The sequence below is a fragment of the Cydia fagiglandana genome, chromosome 17, assembly GCF_963556715.1.
Source record: "Cydia fagiglandana chromosome 17, ilCydFagi1.1, whole genome shotgun sequence".
NCBI classification, from domain to species: Eukaryota; Metazoa; Arthropoda; class Insecta; order Lepidoptera; family Tortricidae; genus Cydia; species Cydia fagiglandana.
In genome coordinates this window covers 9,134,133-9,153,259 of record NC_085948.1, presented here as the reverse complement: position 1 = coordinate 9,153,259, position 19,127 = coordinate 9,134,133, and the positions used below count along the sequence as shown (strand labels likewise).

At 35.5% G+C, this 19,127-nt stretch overlaps 1 protein-coding gene across 1 annotated transcript in view; it reads left to right on the top strand.

The window, feature by feature from the left end:
- Positions 1–13,784, top strand: part of LOC134672381 (synaptotagmin-15-like) — a 92,322-nt gene extending 78,538 nt beyond the window's left edge. Inside the window, exon 12 of the mRNA XM_063530242.1 lies at positions 13,614–13,784. Coding sequence (XP_063386312.1) covers positions 13,614–13,741 — 128 coding nt within the window. The 3' untranslated portion in view covers positions 13,742–13,784. The remainder of the gene's footprint in view (positions 1–13,613) is intronic.
- The last annotated feature ends 5,343 nt before the right edge of the window (positions 13,785–19,127 follow it).

The window sequence follows — 19,127 nt, the reverse complement described above, 5'->3', positions numbered from 1 at the left end:
CTCCCGTCGCATCGATATTGGTCCTCTATATGTGGGACTTTAGTTTTGACCTGATTTTCCCATTGTAAGTTAATATGAACACAATCGAACCTCGTGGCTCAAAAACCTCAGGTGCTGGTTCAAGATGAGCACCAAATCGCTGTTTCGAGCTGCAGCGTCGAAAGTGAAAATAGCCCTAATGATAGCCAACCTCCGGCAGGAGACGGCACCATAAGAAGATCAAATACAATGCACTAGGTCGAAACAAAACATAAATATTATTTATTCTCATAGAGTCTAGGACTTAGACTGTAAGCAGGTAGAAGTATACAGGAGCAAATACCTAGGGAATCCGTGCACACTAAAAGAGGTAGTTAGGGGGGACGCACTCCACCAAGCTACAGAACGGGACCGATGGAGACAACCAGTTGACGGAATCAAACAGAGTCACGATCCTCAGCAGTGAGGGACCGATTGAAGAGAGAGAGAGGAAGGAGGTTAAAGGAGGGAGGTGAAACTGAAAGGGACCTACGTGGGATAGGTACCTTGCTAAGTTTCGTGGAGGAGCTGGGGCGGTTAGAGTAGGGCTACCTCGTTTCACGCAAAATAAGCACAGTGGATGTTGATTTGCGGAAAATGCCCAGAATAACTAACTTCATCATCATTGGCCTTTACATCTTCTTCAGATGTTTATTACAGCTGCTTGTATTCCGAAAGTTGCATCTTTTCTTGTGACTGAACAAACCGATGCGGGCTCTGCACTGCTTCCCGCAACGGTCACAAGTAAATTTGGCGTTGGCTGGAGGTGCCGGTTGTTGTAGGTGCGTAGTAAGTGACGCCATTCCAATCTGTCCAGTGCCAGGAGTTCCCAGTTTTTTGGCAGTTTTTCTGTTGTAAAGATTTTGCGTTGACCATTGTTTGCGTTGAATTTACTGTTGTAGGCTTTCGTAACCGGAGATAGACACTGGTATTATATATATTTAACCCCCACTATCCGACCGCCTATCTGTCAGCGGGCTATATCTCTTGAGCCGCAATGATTAAACGGTCCGCCGTGCAACAATAGTTATTTGCTTAAGGGGGTAAAGTTGTTGTTTAACCCTCGTGCTAATTACCTTTATCGATACTCGAGCAAACGAAAAATTCATAAATAGAACCATTAGCATTGCGAGCGATTCGAAAAATGGAGTCTTCATCGTTGTGAGGGTTAGTTAGTTCGCCCAAAAATAAAATTATGCATATTTAGAAGCAATTTTCATGTTAATAGCTTTTATAAAAAAAAAACGCACCATTAAATAATTATAGCTTTTTTAGCAAAAAGTTATAATTATTTAAGGGTGCGTCATAGGTATACTATACTAGGTACCTATGTTAGTAATTTTTTGTCTTTTTTGGCAAAAGTTCTTCGAAATATCTTCCATGTTTTACATTATTAACGAGAGTCACATACTCGTACAACGCACACAACACATCTTTTTCGCCATCTGGACATATATGACACTCTAGTTAATAATGTAAAACATGGAAGATATTTCGATTAGTTTAAATTACGCCGCAGTCTAAATTGCCCCCTGTACCTTACCTATTGCAAGCAGTGGTGGCCGAGTGGATATGACGTCTGACTTTCAATCCGGAGGTCGCGGGTGCAAATCCTGGCTAGTACCAATGAGTTTTTCGGAACTTATGTACGAAATATCATTTGATATTTACCACTAGCTTTTCGGTGAAGGAAAACATCGTGAGGAAACCTGCATACATCTGCGAAGAAATTCATAGGTGTATGTGAAGTCCCCAATCCGCATTGGGCTAGCGTGGGGACTATAGCCCAAGCCCTCATGAGAGGAGGCCTGTGCTCAGCAGTGGGACGTAAATAGGCTGAAATGATGATGATGATGATGACCTTACCTATTTCAGTTTAAATGTCAGCGGTTTTACCTACTATTTAGAATTTCTGGAGAGACTCGTCTTTGAATAGTTATAATCGTTTTCACAAATAACTCAATTGACGTCTCTACCTGCCCTATTCGAACTTTAAGATACGTCAAATATTACGGCTATATACGATATGGATTAGAGTGGCAAAGGTGCATGACATTTTTCTCTGAAGAAACGTCACATTTGACACTGACATATCTAATTCATATCGTATCTAGCCGAAATATTTGACGTATCTTAAAGTTCAAATAGGGCCTTAGGTCTCTATAAGAAAAGATTTGTCTCTGTGAACCGCGAAAACCGAAATTTGCAAATTGCGGGGATCTTTCTCTTTTACTGCAATGAAGGCGTCATTAGAGTGACAGAGAAAGATGCCCGCAATTTGCGAACTTCGATTTTCGCGGTTATACGGCGCGATTCGGGAAATGTATTAGAGATTAACTAGATGCGATATATAGTAAAGATATGTGACGTTCCACGGCAAAAGGTACCTTATGGCGGCTGACTGGCTTACGCTATTATTAACGCCGCTCCAATATTCATCCGGAGCACTGGTACCTTTTGCCGTGGAACGTCACATATCTTTACTATTTCATATCTAGTGCATCTCTAATTCATTTCCCGAATCGCGCCGATAGCCCTGGTTTAACGTTGGTCACGTCACGAAATTATACCATAGCACGTACGGGTTCGTTAACTTGCCATGTGAGACTGAAAGGGACCTATTACGTGAGATAGACGCACTAGCTGCTAGCAAAGCTTGCATCAATGTTAATTGGCTGTTTGTTCATTGCGTAACATAGCAAACGGAAGTTCACATAGACTTTAGGGTAGCGTACAAATATGCTTCATTAGAATCACGGTATACTGGGTGTGGCCTGTAACACGAGCAAATAATCAAAACATAGCTTGTACTCCTCAAACGGTAACACTTTTGTTCAACAACTTTTAAAAATTATAAAGTATTAGACTTCCTATATTTCATACAAAATAAATATTATCTTCAATGGACGCCATCGCCACGCCATATCATTGTGATTGACGTTGCTTGTCAAGTCTTAAACATAACAAAATTCGCAATACATTGCGTCTTAGAATAAACTTTAAAGTCTATTAAAAATCAAACCACAAGCTCTTTTTAAAAGTCGCTGAACAAATGTTGGTCAGTATGAGGAGTACAGCTTACAGTTGAATTTTTTGCTCATATTACAGGCCACACCCGGTATAGGTAAATGTAGGTTTTATAGAACGATATAACATATATCTGCCTTTGTAAGGCTGTATTTCTGGACAACTTGCTTAATTCAGAAATAATTAATTTTACGTAAATACCTTTCATAGAGATTGTTTCAATTTTGATGAAACGTTTATTTTAAATAAATATTTCCCTAGTTAACTAATTTTGTTTTGGTTGCGCTACGTAACTTGTTTTTTATTTTACTTCATTTCTCAACCCTATTTAAACAAAACAAGCAAAATTATATGAGTTTCTTCAAGGAACTCCAACAAACTCAATGAAACTTTAATAAAATTGAAACCCGACAAACGCAACCTCATAACGTTTTTGTAACTTTAAATAAAAATGTTTCTTGGTTTGTTTATAACAAGTAACGTATTATTTTAGGTACATATATTTTTATAGAATTCCTAAAAACAAATGTTTCGTGGTCATTTACGTTTTTTGGAAGTCCATCAACTTTTGGGTTATTTCTACTCAGAATTACGCCGACTATCGTTTTTTAAAAGATTAAAAATGTGTCCCAAAAAAATGTCGAGTTTGTAACGCATTTTTACATACATTTTTTATGGACCGTTACAACACTGACATCCAAAATTTGTATAAAGAACTGGCGACGCTTTTTTTCTTTGTTTCATTCAATAATACTCGTGATTCTGAGTTTGAATAACCCGAAAGTTGGCTTTTCGAAAAAAAGTAAATGGTAAGTACAATTTTTTCAGAAAATCCCCTTATATGAAATATATATAACCTACATATGAGTTTAGAAACGCGAAAAATAACCTATATATTATCATAATAAATCTGGATTATTAATTTTCCCTGTTCTTTTATTCACATACAGCTGTATATGAATATTTAATATACTCATTCGTTCAGTTGAACGTTATCGAAAAAACTTAGTAAAAAATTTATGAATTGTCTAGACTCCATATCTTAATCATAAATAATCAGAAAAAAATTTTTTTAACTTTCTTCCCACGTTCAACCTATTAGAAATGTACAATTTAATCTGAATTTGACATTATATTAACAACTTCTTTGCTAAGCTTTCTAGTAAGTAGCAGAAAATGTAAAGAAAAAAAGTCCCGAATAAGATAATAGTGATTGGAAAGCAGTATCGTATCGTGTGTGTCCCAACGATATCATAAAAGAGCACTTGATTAAACAGTATTTACGGGTAAGCTGTGTAAATATTGACGATGACGTCCAAAATAAAACATATTGTTCACCTTATTAACAGAGAACAAGGTCTAAATTATAATCATATTATTAAACTTGAATTTTGCGTTGAATATTTACCTTAAAGAGTTAAGGACCTCATTTAGATATCCTAATTTGTGGTGCGATATAAAAGGTGCGATTAGGTAGAAATTTTGTAGTGTGTAGTGTGTGTAAGAAAGCGAATTGCTAATAAAATAAATCTTATAACTTATGTACAACCAAATATTCAAAATTACTGGCGGATGTTGGCGTTAATGTTATTTATGTAAATAAATTAGTCGATGACAACTAAGGGCCTACCGCGAACCACGTTGGACGTGTTGCCTCCCTGTCACACTTACGTACGAATTTACAAGTGCGACAAGGAGGCAACTCGTCGAACTTGACATGACGTTTTGATGACGCTCGATGTCAAGATTTATCCCGTGACAACAAGTGGAGGAACGATATAAACCATTTATCTATTATTCGTTTTCCAAAAACCTTAATTGGAAAAAGTGAGCATCCTCAGAATAAATGTGAAGAAGATTTCGTTATCATTCAAAGCTTAACAAATTTTCCCTTCACAAATTAAAGAATAAATAAAAATGTTCGTGTAAGCGTTAAATATATTAGGTAACATTGTAATTCTCACAGTTCCAGTACAGATGGATTATACTCGTATTAACAGTAAGTGCTTTCAATGATATATATCGCTCTTCGCTGATCAGAAAAGTAATGAAATGTCGATCAATTCCGTTGGATCTCGATTTCCCACGCGTATGCGTTTGTAGCTTTATAAATATGCAAGGAACTTTAAGACAAAAAGTACTTAAACTACGCCAAATAATTATTTTATTAAATAAAGGAATACTAAATTATTGTCTACATAATGTGATAAACAAATTTACTCCGATGGGTCATACATTTGTTAGGGCGTTTTGATTTTAAACAGAGCAAAGATTCGACATTGAATATTTTCACTGTAGGTTAGTTTGATCATTTAAATAATATCATAAGATTATGCATAAAATCCAATTTGAATTCAGAGTTTGAAGTGAAGTTTTATTCTCGAAAGTATCATGAAATCTGAGTACTATTTAATGATTAAACAATATATGTTAATTGTGTAGGTATTTACGAATAATTGTCCTTAGAGCGTGTTCTGATTGTAATAATAGATTATGATTTGGATATGATTCTTTAAGACTTTAGCAGAAACATCACTTTTGACACTAATAAATACCCATAACATTATATCCAGATCAAATGCATAATAATTTTTTATTACAATCAGACTACACATCCTTGAATTGTATTTATATTCATTAATAAGTTAAATGTATGTTAGATAACGCTCAGAGTATAATTGATTAGGTGTAGTATTTAATAAATGTTTTATGTATGTTCAAAATATATAGTAGGACCCATCGATAGTAATAGAGAACTATACATGTTAATTATCGTGAAATATACACATATAATAATATTATATATTACGTAGTATATCTTTATAATTTCAAGCAAAATTTCAAATGAATAAATGATGTTACGCCAAATTGGCGAAAATATGTTGTTTTATTTATTATCAGTACATTGTAGGTATATCATTGTCATCTTCTAGCCAGTGTCGGCAAACCTCGCGAGTTGCAATGCGGTCTTTGGAGTTGCGGCTCTCTAAGCCAACCAAAATATAAACTCACTTAGCTTAGACCACTCAAATCAAGTTTTATGGCTCGTTAAGATAAATTTCTAAAACTGACGACTTTTATTGCGGTTGGTGCTTCTCGTCAAACGTTTGCCGACCCCTGCCCTCGCTTTATTCGGGCACAGATTGCTTTCAAAGGGTAGGTAACGCATCATTGGTGCGCTTTTATGTAATTAGATGTACCTATGCTAGTTTGGCGTTGCATTTGATCCTTGACTACAGTCTCCCTTCGCATCGATATTGGTCCTATACATGTGGGACTTTAGCTTTGACCTGATTTTCCCATTGTAAGTTAATATCAACAGTATCAACACGATGCACTAGCTCGAAACAATACATAAATATTATTTTCACCACACCAGCTCGGAAAGGCTTACTTTGCACTTCAAAAACGGATAGCAAAGTTGCATTTTATTCACATGTGAGGCAAAGTAATCAAATGCAAATTTTAAGTTGTTTTCTTATGTTTACTGGTAGAATTGACTTTTAAATGGTAATTTTGGATGATACATATTTAATAAGTAACATTCATTTGGATTTGATTTTGTTTGATATTTTACCTTACCTTACCGTACCTTATGAGGGCTGGCGCCGCGATTCAGGAAATTAATTAGAGATTCACTTCACTAGATATGAAATAGTGAAGATATGTGACGTTCCACGGAAACAGGTACCTTATGGCGGCTGGCGCTTACGTCACATAGCGCCGAAATAAGCGTATTAATAATAACGTAAGCGCCAACCGCCATAAGGTCCCTTTACCGCGGGACGTCACATATCTTTACTATATCGTATCTAGTTAATCTCTAATTCATTTCCCGAATCGCGCCGTTGGTCTATTGTCATTACTTAGGATATCTGTGGACCCGATTCATGGTATGTTTCAAAACTGTAGTCAAGTAGAATATAAATAATTAAATAATAAAATTTTCGTTGGTTTAATGACGTTTTCACGTTTACCGATTTTAATATAATTACTTAGACCTCCGCTATGCCACCGCCGGTGCAACTTTATCATTTCAGGTCAAAAGCTTAATAAATTGCTTTTACCGCTTCAAATGGGAAATCACCACATATCGAACCCTTTCCGCGGTTAAAATTGATGGGATGTTGACAAAAATAACATAATCTACACTGTATGACACGTACAGTCATTAAATTTTTTTGTCGATAAATATCAGGCCAATTCGATAGTTATGTTTCTTTTTTAAAAAATCTATATTAATCTATTTCTGGGATTAGTTGTCAAGCGGACCCCAGGCTCCCATGAGCCGTGGCAAAATGCCGGGATAACGCGAGGAAAAAGAAGAAGATGATATAACAAACTTAATACAAGTACCTTATACAATAAATTAACTAAAACTAAACCTAACAAAAAAATAAAAATCCCTAAAACCTAGGTACCTTCTAAGCCTAGGCCTCTCGGAAAGGTGCCTATCGCGCAGGCTTTTTTAAAGTTAGATGTAATTCTAATATCAGTGTACCTTCGCATTGGCCTGTGAGTTGTCGAGCATTTCGCTCATACTTGTCCGTTCATGTATTGGTGCGAGCTAGACGCACGATAGCTAAACGACATCATTTAGATATCATTCTGATGTCAGTGTACATTCGAATAGGGAATATTACGCATAACTCTGCGTAGGTAGCGCCACTAACACTATCTGTCACAATCTGGGGGTCTACCGGTAAACGCGAAAATCGAAATTTCGTTATCTAACCTCTCTATCACTCTTACATATTCGAGCGATAAAGAAGCAGATAACTAAATTTCGATTTTCGCGTTTACCGGTAGGCCCTTGTTAACAAACCGCCTTGATGCATCAATGTCATGTTTTATTGTCTGTGAAAACTTGTCAAAAAACAGTTTAAGGCATATAATGTATAAGTTAGTCTATGAATTTACTAGAGTCGGTAGTGCTGCACTCTGGCAGCAGAATATTGCAGTAATATCCCGTATTGGCCTGTTTCAATCGGCTTGCTATTGCAAACATACCTTCAATGGCTCGCATGTGTACGCTCAGTTGATTGATTACCAGCCGCCATGTTGTAGCGGGGTAGCCGATAGATCATATTGTTTATGAGCAACATAGCATAAATAACGTTGAACCTTGTCAGAGTTAACCTGCACAGGTGTATAAGTAAAGTGAGCATGTAATAAACATATTGAACGTGTATTGAACACAAAACAAGTAGATAAATAAAACAAATAATAGTATAAATACAAAAGCGAACTTAGTACTTAGTATATAACTATTTAATAAACATGTGTGAATGTATTAAATAAAGTCATCATCATCATCATTTCAGCCTATATAGGTCCCACTGCTGAGCACAGGCCTCCTCTCATGCGCGAGAGGGCTTGGGCTATAGTCCCCACGCTAGCCCAATGCGGATTGGGGACTTCACATACCTACACCTTTGAATTTCTTCGCATATGTATGCAGGTTTCCTCACGATGTTTTCCTTCACCGAAAAGCTTGTGGTAAATATCAAATGATATTTCGTACATAAGTTCCAAAAAACTCATTGGTACGAGCCGGGATTTGAACCCGCGACCTCCGGATTGAAAGTCGGGCGTCATATTAAATAAAGTATCATAAAATAATTACACATAAATGCTACTGTGCGGATGAAAACTAATAAATATATTATAAACAATATGTGTTAAGGTTGTAATATATTACTTTGACTAAAATGTAATTATTAGTGGAAAGACCTTGAATGATTATAATTGCTAGCTATAATGTAAATGTTATATGACAGATGCTTAAAAAGGATTTAAAACATGTGTCAAAAATATAGACATAAAATTAAATTTTTAAACAGATTTAAGATAAATATGTTTTATTTTACGTTGTGAGGAAACCGGACTAATCAAAAACTTCCTAGTTTCTCCTCTGGGTTGAAAGTTCAGATGCCAGTCGGTTTCGTAAAAACTAGTGCCTACGCCAACTGCTGGAAATAATTGCCAAGCAGACCTCAGGCTCCTATGAGCCGTGGCAATTAGCTGTTATAAACGCTAGGAAGAAGAAGAAAAGGGAATGGACAAAAATTGTTATTTTTGAATGTTCTTTGTCTAACCTACTCGAGGACTTTCGTATAAAGAATTCAAATTCATGTTAATAACTTTACGTATACCAAACAAACAAAAAACCCGCACAAATATTTGAAGTTAAACTCTCGAGTAAAAAGTTTTCGGTTACTTTGCCTGAAAACAGGAAACATTAGGTAGAAATGAGGTAATAAATTAAATAGAATTATGTACCTTTGTTACTTTTCTATTTTAATTTCGTTTCTTTGTAGTCTTAACTAAGTATCACAAACAAATGATTTTTAAATGTTAATATTTTTTTATTTTAAATATGAATGTTATCGTATTATTCTGGCATTCGTTCCCTTCCCGCGCCAAACTGGTTTTTATGCCTCAGCTTCGCAAGAATTTGTTAAAAAATATTTATAATATTTTAATGGTATTGGTAACGTATTAAGGCAGGATTCCACCAGTGTGTACTGAATATGCTTGTGCCGCACAGTGCCGTACACTGGTGGAATCCCGCCATTATATTATAGCTTAAATACCTACACATTAATTTGTTCTACATATGTATCAACTGTCTTTGCTGTTTTGTCCATTCATTGAGTGATATTAAATGAAATGTCGAAATGGCAATAAGCGTAATTAATATTTAACCATTTTATCTTTTTTGACAGTTAATGTACACCGCCGCTCACCAATGACAGCTTTGTTGTTTAATAAATTTTAAATAAAATAAATAGAACACTAATTTATTTTATGTATCTAAAATAAGAAAAAAATGCTTACCATTTATTTAACTGGGATACAGAACACTAAAATACCGTTTTTTTTTGTCAAGGTTTGGTATGTCCTACATTGTTTTGGTTTTCAAAATCCTTGTATTGAATGTATGGTAATTAATTAGTTAGATAGGTAGTCTGATTTAACGACTAATGAAGCAGTGACAAAAGTCAAAACCTAACCTAGATAAAATCTTCAGCGGATAATCTAAAATCAATTAATCAGCCACCAGACACACAGCCAATCTCTTTTCAATCGGACCTCAGTAAAAATGTTATCAATCGTAACTTTGAGGTCGAACATTAATTAGACAAGTATTAATAGAGCAGAGTAAAACTTTTGAATAATTATTCAAAGCCTAAGAGCGGTTTCGCACTACGTCCGATCCGAATCCGATCCCAACCCGTGAAAGTATGGTCCGTAGTAGCCGTAGAACTATTTCTAAGCTAAGCTACGCTAAGCGTTTGATTAAAACGCTGCACACGGAGTTCGATTCAGTTATGTGTATACCAATGTGTTACGGTTTTGATACGAGCTTTAAGATCGCTCACGCTGATTCGTGCATGCAAAATGTAAGTCGTACATAACATGCGCGCCAACCGGGTCTCTATTGTTTCACAAATAGTTTAAAGGCATAATATTATACTGTTTGTCCGAATTTTCGTTAGTAATAATTGGTTATTCTCATAAAAGCGTAACTTTTCAGGATTGCCATAAAACAAACCTAACCTAACCTATCTATAAAATGACCTTATGAAAATCCTAAAAATTAACGGTTTCAGTTTTATGAATTTCATGATTAACGATAATATGACAAACAATACATTATGACTTAAAACTTTATGGGAAACAAAGGGACCCCCCGCCAATCACTAAGACGATCGTATCAAAGGTCGTATCAAAACCAATTCAAAGGCATAACAAATCAATAAGTACATTAGAATCGACTTTACGCTTTTAATCTTGTAACAATGAAATTTCTAATGCTAACTGTACAAGTTCGTGTACTAAAATGTGGCTGAAATGTAAAAACGAGTGCCTATTCATGGGATTAGTTACCAAGCGGACCCCAGTTGATGACGAATGAGCTTCTCCCTTCAGCATTAGGGTAGTATTTAACCGAACACCTTGCCACATACTAAAAAGATTTTACCTTCAAAAAACATTAAAATCACAGCAACTCTTCACAAACAGCACATTTAATAAAATAATGGATCGCCATTTAACCTTTATCCCATGTCATATCACGTTAAGAAACTTCATAATTGTTAGACTTGTGAGAAATCCTAGCACATCCCTCAAGAGTAACTACTCCTACACGATAACTTAGTTATTTGTTGCACAATCCACTACCGAATAGCAAGTCAAAATAGCAACTTGAAAATCCAATTTAATCCAAAGCTTTGCAGCAGAAAATTGCAGAGTCTGAAACAGCCCGTGAATCTTACTTAACAAGAAGACTAGAATGTATTATGCGGAGAGCAGTTTACCTTTTCTTGATAATATTATTTATTCACAAAGTGTTGCGTTTTTGCGTTGGCCTGCTTAGGAATTTTTAATTCTTTATCTGGTAAAAAGTTGTTCTTACTTAAAAACAAAAAGCTTTAGCCGTTTGTTTAGTGCTGGAATTGAATATTTTTATAATGTTTATTTATTCTTATTAATAAACTTACAGTATTTATTGAAATATATGAATATAGCTTCTTCCTGCGACTTTGTCTGCATGGAGAATGACGATTTCCGTGTTCAAAACTACCCTTTAATCTTTCCCAGGATTCAAAGCATCTCTACACCAAATTTCATCTAAAAGGATTCAGTCATTTATCCGTTACGTCGAAATAGACAAACTGACAGTCAAAGTTACTATTGCATTATTATATTTGTAATAAGAGAATACAGAATAAGCTCATAATTCAAGCGATGAATTATAATTAGTACTAGGTATCTAAACATCAAACAATTTATTCAAATCTGAAATAATTGCGACCTACCGACCTGAGGGGTACCGACTTAGCAAGGTAAATAATTACTCGGCGCAATTCGGGAAATGATTTAGAGATTCACTAGATATGAAATAGTAAAGATATGTGACGTTCCACGGCAAAAGGTACCATGCTCCGGCTGAATATTGGAGCGGCGTTATCAATAGCGTAAGAGCTAGCCGCCATAAGGCACCTTCTGCCGTGGAACGTCACATATCTTTACTATTTCACATCTAGTGAATCTCTAAATCATTTCCCGAATCGCGCCGACTGTTAGAATATTAACAAGGCTTTGTGAATTTTTAGCAATTAGACTAAGTTTTCAGGATCTATCATGGGCCATGACTCATGGCACATTTTGGAGCAACTGGAAATGTTATATTTTTATTTTACTAACTGAATATCTAGTAAGTTATTAGCATTGAAATTATATACCTACATACATAGCCAAAGAAACGTTATATATACACATACTCTCCTAAAAAAATATAATTGACAAACGCTGTGATCTAAAAGCTAGAACGTTTCTTAGCACATGGTATATGTGATATATGGTCTAATTATTTAGGTGCTCATAATGTGTCAAGTGAAAGGAATAGAAAGGACCAATTACTTGTCTTATCATTTAAGCCCGTCTAGACTCGAGAATACCTAGCAATGTATTTGATTAAACCTGCGGATTTTAAACCTTAACTTATAATTAGTTTGGTACCCGTATCTAGTATTTAATTAGTCCATGTATGGCTCGCGGCAACCTCGTCATATTCTCTTTGAATCAAGTGCAAATATACTCTTCTATGTATCTGAGTATACTTATTGTTGAAATAAATTTAAATATGTAGCCGTTGAATATTGAATAATTTTATGGTTTAGACTCACTTGTCGCGCGAGTGACGAAAAACAAGTGAGTCTAAGGGTAACATTCCATTACAACAACAGCTGCATTACTGTCAATTTTACTATGGAAATTGACAATGACAGCGACGCGTTCAGTACCGTTCAGTTGCGGTTAGAAATGGAATGTTACCGTAAAATTATTCAATATTAGTACTTACTATTATTCAATATTAGACATACTTATGTCTCACAACAGCTTAAATTCGATGTACGCAATTATTAAAGAAAAAATTTTAACACTAAACACAAATAGAGTAGTTACCAGTTTTTGAATTTATACATCTATCGCGTCAGGTTCAACATATTTATAGTCGTAGATGTTCTCTTGATCTTTTAATTGACAGAACTTGTATAATATATTTTAATTTAATTATTGTTTATCACCAATAATGATGATTATTTTCCAGGTGACAAGTAGGAAAAAACATTTTTGCATACAATTTAGTGACCCTACTCAATGTGACGTCTTGTGGCTTTCCATACAGCGTATGTCAAAAGTCATAGGGTGACCATAATTACTTAGTAGGTATAACATCAATTTTACTTGAAAAATAAGAATAATTAAATTAATTATCTTTTAATCAAATACTACCATATGATAATGTGGATCATTAACAGAGTCAGAAAAAGTGGTTCTGGATCACGACCCAGAAATCACCCTGTATGTATAGCCAATCAGAAGCAGTATCATGGTCGCATTTTTATCACCTGTCATGTCACTCATGCCATACGTCACTTTCGCACTTACATATTTGTTAGAACGTGACAAATATGTAACAGGCATGGTGACAAATGATAAAGAGCCGACCATATTAGCCCTACAAATAGGTATGTATAAATTCTGCATTGTTCCAGACCGCCTGCTCGGCAAGTTCATGCTCGGCTCGTACATGTTCGCCCGCGGCCGCGCCCTCCAGCACTGGAACTCGGCCCTCGCCGTGCCGATGGAACAGGTCAAGCAATGGCACCCGCTCACCAATTAAACGACTCGGCCAAATTAAACGCGTATCCAGATTTTTTAAATATGATATAAAGTGAATGCAAGCAAGAAAGCAAGATGCACTGACATATCAAAATATTTATGAAATTTGAATACGCCATAAGGAATACACGATCACATTTATACTAACACTTTCACTATTTTAATTTTATGAGGTTATGGCTTGGATTTGTTGCGAAAGTTGAATAACTGAGAATTAATGGCATTTTTCACGTACATAGGTACAACAATGTAAAATTTGGAATGAACGCTGGATGCGCCTACAGAAAATTAAAAAAAGTTAACAACGGATACACGATCTAGATCAGTATTAAAACAATAATAAAATATGCAGAAATCTTCTCGTAATTAAATACATATCGATCACCCAGATTAATATTTAATATCAATATTTTAGACATCATTAACTAGTTAATGCACTACCTGATCGACTTATTACGAGTAACAGGTATAAGTACGACCTATCAAATCTGTGGCCTGTGAATATGGCGGTCGAAATTTGAATATTGAGCACGGGGCGCGTCTGCAACTAAAATTGGTTATTGGAAAATATTCCTGTGCGATGTGGCACTTTGATACGTGAAAATGCTTTTAGTTTACACCAGTCCCGTTTTATTTTCAATTTTATAGTTGGTTTGTATGTTAGAGCAGGTTTATTAAATAATAAAGGTACAATCTACAATTTCTACTGTTATAAAATCTGGTCTTGATTTCTGAAATAATGTTTTGTTTAGAGTAATTCGGATATGTATAATATTTTTCAAACTCGAAGGGTAGAATCTGTCATCTCCATATAATTTATAACTTAAAACCGCCAAATATTGCAAAATGGTATTGAAATGACAGGTCGTCATCCTACCCTTTTAGACAAAGACACTTAAATTGTCTGAGAAGTTTTTTTATGAGTAAGGTGTATTCGGGTAATACCGAATGTCGGATAATTCCGAAATTCAGATGAAAATCACCCTTAATTCCATCATAATAAAAGTCTCTTTTCGGAATTATCCGACAGTTTTCGACATTCGGAATTACCCGAGTAAACCTTAGGTAATTGTGGATTTAATCAAAGTTTCACAAAAGTAACATATTATTGTCAATATGGTATCGTCTTGGGTCGTCCCATTCGTTTTTCGTCAAGTTCTTAAATTAGTCCTATTCTGCTTTCGTCACGCATTCTACATTGAAAGACACCGACGACTGTAATGAATGTAGAATGAGTGACGAAAGCAGAATAGGACTAATTTAAGAACTTGACAAAAAACGTATGGGACGACCCAAGACGATACTCGTACCGTCAATATGATACAGAATGAAAAACTTATACTGTAGCACTTTTTCACTATTTAACTGTATACAACTTTTCAGGCATAATATATGATGAAATTTAATAAAAACTATCACAATTTTCAATTTTCGTTTAGTAAGCGTTATGTCATTTATTTCAATTTTACAAACAACCCGGTGTACATTTAGAAATGATAATACTTTTTTATCATTTTGTGTAAATAAATATGTGTCATAATTTAAGCTAAATTTCTCGTATTTTTATAATCCTCTTTAACTATATATAAGTTTGATGTTAACAAATTATACCCCTTAGGTTAATAAACAATACCAATAATAATAAACACCAGTACATATACAGTGTGTTTTCTGTAACATGAGCAATAAATTAAACTGTAGGCTGTACTCCTCAAACTGACCAACATTTGTTCAGCAACTTTTGAAAATAACTCATGGTTTGATTTTTATTACACTTTAAAGTTTATTCTAAGACGCAATGTATTGCAAATTTTGTTATGTTAAAAGCGTGACAAGTAACGTCAAACACACTGATGTCAGCGTACATTGAAGGCAATATTTATTTTGTATGAAAAAGAGGAAGGATTCATAATTTTTAAAAGTTGCTGAACAAATGTTGGTCAGTTTGAGGAGTACAGCCTTTAGTTTAATTTATTGCTCCTGTTACAGGAAGCACCCTGTATACTCTTACGTCTTACCACTACAATTTCTCAAAGTATTTTTATTTGTAGCTTTATAAATATGCAAGGAACTTTAAGACAAAAAGTACTTAAACTACGCCAAATAATTATTTTATTAAATAAAGGAATACTAAATTATTGTCTACATAATGTGATAAACAAATTTACTCCGATGGGTCATACATTTGTTAGGGCGTTTTGATTTTAAACAGAGCAAAGATTCGACATTGAATATTTTCACTGTAGGTTAGTTTGATCATTTAAATAATATCATAAGATTATGCATAAAATCCAATTTGAATTCAGAGTTTGAAGTGAAGTTTTATTCTCGAAAGTATCATGAAATCTGAGTACTATTTAATGATTAAACAATATATGTTAATTGTGTAGGTATTTACGAATAATTGTCCTTAGAGCGTGTTCTGATTGTAATAATAGATTATGATTTGGATATGATTCTTTAAGACTTTAGCAGAAACATCACTTTTGACACTAATAAATACCCATAACATTATATCCAGATCAAATGCATAATATTTTTTTATTACAATCAGACTACACATCCTTGAATTGTATTTATATTAGGGATGTACCGACTAGTCGCCGACTAGTCGGGAAAGCCGACTATCCGGCCACATTTGTAGTCGGCGATTAGTCGGCGACTAGTCGGCAAAAATGGCCGATTAGTCGGCACTTTATTAGTGAAAGAATACCATATGTTTTATGTTTATTTTACTAAAATACCTTATCAGGATGCATACGAAAACTTTTGTTCATATAAATAATTGACCGTTTGATCGTTATCGTATGTCGGTAGGCTGGTGTTTTCCTCTACAGGTCGATCTCAACTGATTCTCGTGTAATTTCATGTGCAAGTTCGACAGTTAATTATTTTTATTGTTATTTAGTTTTTTTTTAATGCTAGAACCATGAGGAACTGTTATTGCAAAATTTAGAGACAGACAGGGCTCGTGAGGGCTAGACGTTGCTCGTGAAGACGCTGACCACAGGGAATAGGTTCTTAACTGGCGACTTCATACGGAAATAGAGCCTTGGAAATACCTCCTACAAGCTGTACTGACGGTCTGCTCAGGATCGTAGAATAAAAGAACTAAAGACTGAAATTGAACGAGGATTCTTGTGATAGGTCTTTGAACCTGTAGAGAACACCTTTTAGCTAAGCTAATATGATGAATAGCGCAACAAAAGGAGCAAAACTATTGTATTTCACCTGAACTTATACGAAACTAATGATCTGGCCGACTAGCCGACTAGTCGGCCGACTAATCGGCCATTCGAGCGCCGATTAGTCGGCTAGTCGGCTAGTCGGCCAAATCAATAGTCGGTACATCACTAATTTATATTCATTAATAAGTTAAATGTATGTTAGATAACGCTCAGAGTATAATTGATTAGGTGTAGTATTTAATAAATGTTTTATGTATGTTCAAAATATATAGTAGGACCCATCGATAGTAATAGAGAACTATACATGTTAATTATCGTGAAATATACACATATAATAATACTATATATTACGTAGTATATCTTTATAATTTCAAGCAAAATTTCAAATGAATAAATGATGTTACGCCAAATTGGCGAAAATATGTTGTTTTATTTATTATCAGTACATTGTAGGTATATCATTGTCATCTTCTAGCCAGTGTCGGCAAACCTCGCGAGTTGCAATGCGGTCTTTGGAGTTGCGGCTTTCTAAGAGACCCAAAATATAGACTCACTTGCCTTAGACCGCTCAAGTCAAGTTTTATGGCTCGTTAAGATTCCTAAAACTGACGACTTTTATTGCGGTTGCTGTTTTTCGTCAAACGTTTGCCGACCCCTGCCCTCGCTTTATTCGGGCACAGATTGCTTTCAAAGGGTAGGTAACGCATCATTAGTGTGCTTTTATGTAATTACATGTAGGCTAGTTTGGCATTGCATTTGATCCTTGACTACAGTCTCCCGTCGCATCGATATTGGTCCTCTATATGTGGGACTTTAGTTTTGACCTGATTTTCCCATTGTAAGTTAATATGAACACAATCGAACCTCGTGGCTCAAAAACCTCAGGTGCTGGTTCAAGATGAGCACCAAATCGCTGTTTCGAGCTGCAGCGTCGAACGTGAAAATAGCCCTAATGATAGCCAACCTCCGGCAGGAGACGGCACCATAAGAAGATCAAATACAATGCACTAGGTCGAAACAAAACATAAATATTATTTATTCTCATAGAGTCTAGGACTTAGACTGTAAGCAGGTAGAAGTATACAGGAGCAAATACCTAGGGAATCCGTGCACACTAAAAGAGGTAGTTAGGGGGGACGCACTCCACCAAGCTACAGAACGGGACCGATGGAGACAACCAGTTGACGGAATCAAACAGAGTCACGATCCTCAGCAGTGAGGGACCGATTGAAGAGAGAGAGAGGAAGGAGGTTAAAGGAGGGAGGTGAAACTGAAAGGGACCTACGTGGGATAGGTACCTTGCTAAGTTTCGTGGAGGAGCTGGGGCGGTTAGAGTAGGGCTACCTCGTTTCACGCAAAATAAGCACAGTGGATGTTGATTTGCGGAAAATGCCCAGAATAACTAACTTCATCATCATTGGCCTTTACATCTTCTTCAGATGTTTATTACAGCTGCTTGTATTCCGAAAGTTGCATCTTTTCTTGTGACTGAACAAACCGATGCGGGCTCTGCACTGCTTCCCGCAACGGTCACAAGTAAATTTCGCGTTGGCTGGAGGTGCCGGTTGTTGTAGGTGCGTAGTAAGTGACGCCATTCCAATCTGTCCAGTGCCAGGAGTTCCCAGTTTTTTGGCAGTTTTTCTGTTGTAAAGATTTTGCGTTGACCATTGTTTGCGTTGAATTTACTGTTGTAGGCTTTCGTAACCGGAGATAGACACTGGTATTATATATATTTAACCCCCACTATCCGACCGCCTATCTGTCAGCGGGCTATATCTCTTGAGCCGCAATGATTAAACGGTCCGCCGTGCAACAATAGTTATTTGCTTAAGGGGGTAAAGTTGTTGTTTAACCCTCGTGCTAATTACCTTTATCGATACTCGAGCAAACGAAAAATTCATAAATAGAACCATTAGCATTGCGAGCGATTCGAAAAATGGAGTCTTCATCGTTGTGAGGGTTAGTTAGTTCGCCCAAAAATAAAATTATGCATATTTAGAAGCAATTTTCATGTTAATAGCTTTTATAAAAAAAAAAACGCACCATTAAATAATTATAGCTTTTTTAGCAAAAAGTTATAATTATTTAAGGGTGCGTCATAGGTATACTATACTAGGTACCTATGTTAGTAATTTTTTGTCTTTTTTGGCAAAAGTTCTTCGAAATATCTTCCATGTTTTACATTATTAACGAGAGTCA